General features: G+C 34.0%; 1 protein-coding gene across 1 annotated transcript in view; it reads right to left on the reverse strand.

Moving 5' to 3' along the window:
* The window catches only part of LOC125036010 (RNA 3'-terminal phosphate cyclase-like protein), a 6,206-nt gene that overhangs the window by 261 nt on the left and 3,445 nt on the right, over positions 1-2,500 (reverse strand). Inside the window, 5 exon segments of the mRNA XM_047628360.1 lie at positions 1-36; positions 1,453-1,499; positions 1,501-1,709; positions 1,922-2,084; positions 2,276-2,446. The exon segment at positions 1-36 is cut by the window's left edge and continues 261 nt beyond it. Of these exon segments, the coding sequence (XP_047484316.1) occupies positions 1-36; positions 1,453-1,499; positions 1,501-1,709; positions 1,922-2,084; positions 2,276-2,446 (626 nt within the window).

The following is a 2,500-nucleotide window of genomic DNA, read 5'->3' on the forward strand; positions in this document are numbered from 1 at the left end:
TGAAAGAAATCCCGCATATGTTTCAAGAAGTGCATTCTGTAAAAAAAATAAAAACCTGAACAATCTCCTTCATGCTGTTTAAAGATAACGAAAAAACACATATATATAGAAAAAGAGCAATCAACACAAAGTGCACATTCAATCCAATCAGCAACAAAATACAGTGTGTGTGCCCCAGAAAATGGATCAAGTTAAGCACTGTTTATATTCCCAAACACTTTTATGATGCATCACTCACAAGCAAGCATATTTTTTAACAAATCCTAATTTTGAGAAAACAGATTTAAGTTATATAGATAGCAATACTGAAAAAAAAAGTTGGATGGATGGCAGTTAGTTGAAGGATGAAATTCTCCTAAAATGCACAAAGAACAATAATCGTAAAATTACTTTTTTTGTCTCCTTTTTGCAAACAGTCCCCTTATACTGTGAAGTGTTAGATACAGCTCAGCCTTTGATAAATTCTTTTTTTTCACCATATGATGCCCAGACACATGAGCAATGGAGTGCAAGACACACCTCAAGTTATGGAGAACCAGGGTGTGAGGCACAGTTCAGGCCATTGCAGCTGTTTCTCTCTCTATCTCTATCTTTATCTTTGTCTTTGTCTTTGTCTCTGTCTTTATCTTTCTCTCTGTGTCTGCTTCTGTATATCTCTATCTGTCTCTGTCTCTATCTCTATCTATACAATGCTCTGTATGTTTATCTTCCAGCTTATACATGATAATAATAATAATGATGATGATGATGATGATGTTGATGATAATATTAATAATAAACTATAATAATAATACTAATAATAAACTATAATAATAATATTAATAATAAACTATAACAATAATATTAATAATAAACTATAACAATAATATTAATAATAAACTATAATAATAATATTAATAATAAACCATAATAATAATATTAATAATAAACTATAATAATAATATTAATAATAAACTATAACAATAATATTAATAATAAACTATAAAAATAATATCAATAATAAACTATAATAATAATATTAATAATAAACTATAATAATAATATTAATAATAAACTATAATAATAATATTAATAATAAACTATAATAATAATAATAATATCAATAATGAATATGCGTGGGGTCACACTACATGGAGTAAACATGCCCTTGTTATTCCAAATTCCCTACAGGCATGTTTCCACCCCATGCTGACAGGAATGACTAAGGCCATCATGAGTTATTTTAGCTTTGTGCCAGGGACAGCTAAGTCATAACTCGCTCTTGTGCTGAAGCTCCCTGAGGCAAGCTGGCTAGCCTGGCTGTTTGCAGCAAATATCAAGCAGATTGCTCCTACAGTCCCTGGTAGAAGTGTTGGACAGTTAATTTTCAGTCCAGGATCAGAGGGCTAAAACACGGCCTATCTACAATCAGTTAACATTCCCAGCATCTAGTGTTCCATCTCCCAGACTTACGAGTATGGAGTGAGAGGTCCACAGACAAACTTGGAGATATCCTTTGGTGCCAAGGGCCATGAACAGGAGGACTAGGGGCTGTCCAAGTGTGTCCGTACATCCACCTCGGAATATTTCTTCCATGAGCCTCCATGCAGCTTCTCTTCCCACATCCTCTGGCAGTCTTGCCTCCAGCCCCTCCCCTTGGTGGTTTGACATGGCCTCAGCACAGTACATGGTGCCCATATCAGTTCTGGCTGTGCAGCAGAGGCCATACCCTGTTCCATATGGGGGGAGAGAAAAGATTTCTCATTTTTTATTTTGGAATAATCACAGGGAGGAATGCTTTTCCTCTCTCTGATTTTTGTTTTCTCTTTTTACAAGAATGTAAAAATTAGTATGAAAATATGTAAATAAAAAATCTTCAAAACAAGAAATGAAAATATGAAAATAAAAACTCTTAAAAAATTCATCCTTTCCATAAACAGACCTGGTGAAACTCCTTTGCCATTGTCAACGTTGAAATAGACATCAGTGAGAAATTTGGTGAATTCACTTTTGGCAGCATCTAACATACGGTTGCCTACAGTTGGGGCAACTCGGCTGGTATAAACAGTGCCTCTGATGCGCTTTACTTTTCCACATTCTTCCCACTGTCGGAAAATCAATTTTTGAAAATTATCAGGAGAAAAGGATAAGTTTAAAAATCAATGGAGACAGATTTTGCTAGTCTATAAAGAAATCTATGGATATAAATACTAGCAAATATAAACAATGAAAATTAATCTATCAAAAGAGACAATCAATGACAGGTAAAAAATAACATGAAAGAAACAAATCTTACCTGGAATGCTTTAAGTGTCCTCCTAACTGGGCAAGTAAATATAACAACACCGTCGCCTTTGGGAGGAAGTCCTCGCTTTATCATCTTCAAACTCAAGCCTTCATCTATCACTAAGAACTTCTCCAGGACAGGCAGCAACGATAATCTGATCATGTCTACAGATGGGTCTATCTAAAATGTTCAGAATCATTGATCTTGTCAACATTATCATTTTTTATTAAAGTC

Source organism: Penaeus chinensis, chromosome 20 (assembly GCF_019202785.1).
Source record: "Penaeus chinensis breed Huanghai No. 1 chromosome 20, ASM1920278v2, whole genome shotgun sequence".
Taxonomy (NCBI): Eukaryota; Metazoa; Arthropoda; class Malacostraca; order Decapoda; family Penaeidae; genus Penaeus; species Penaeus chinensis.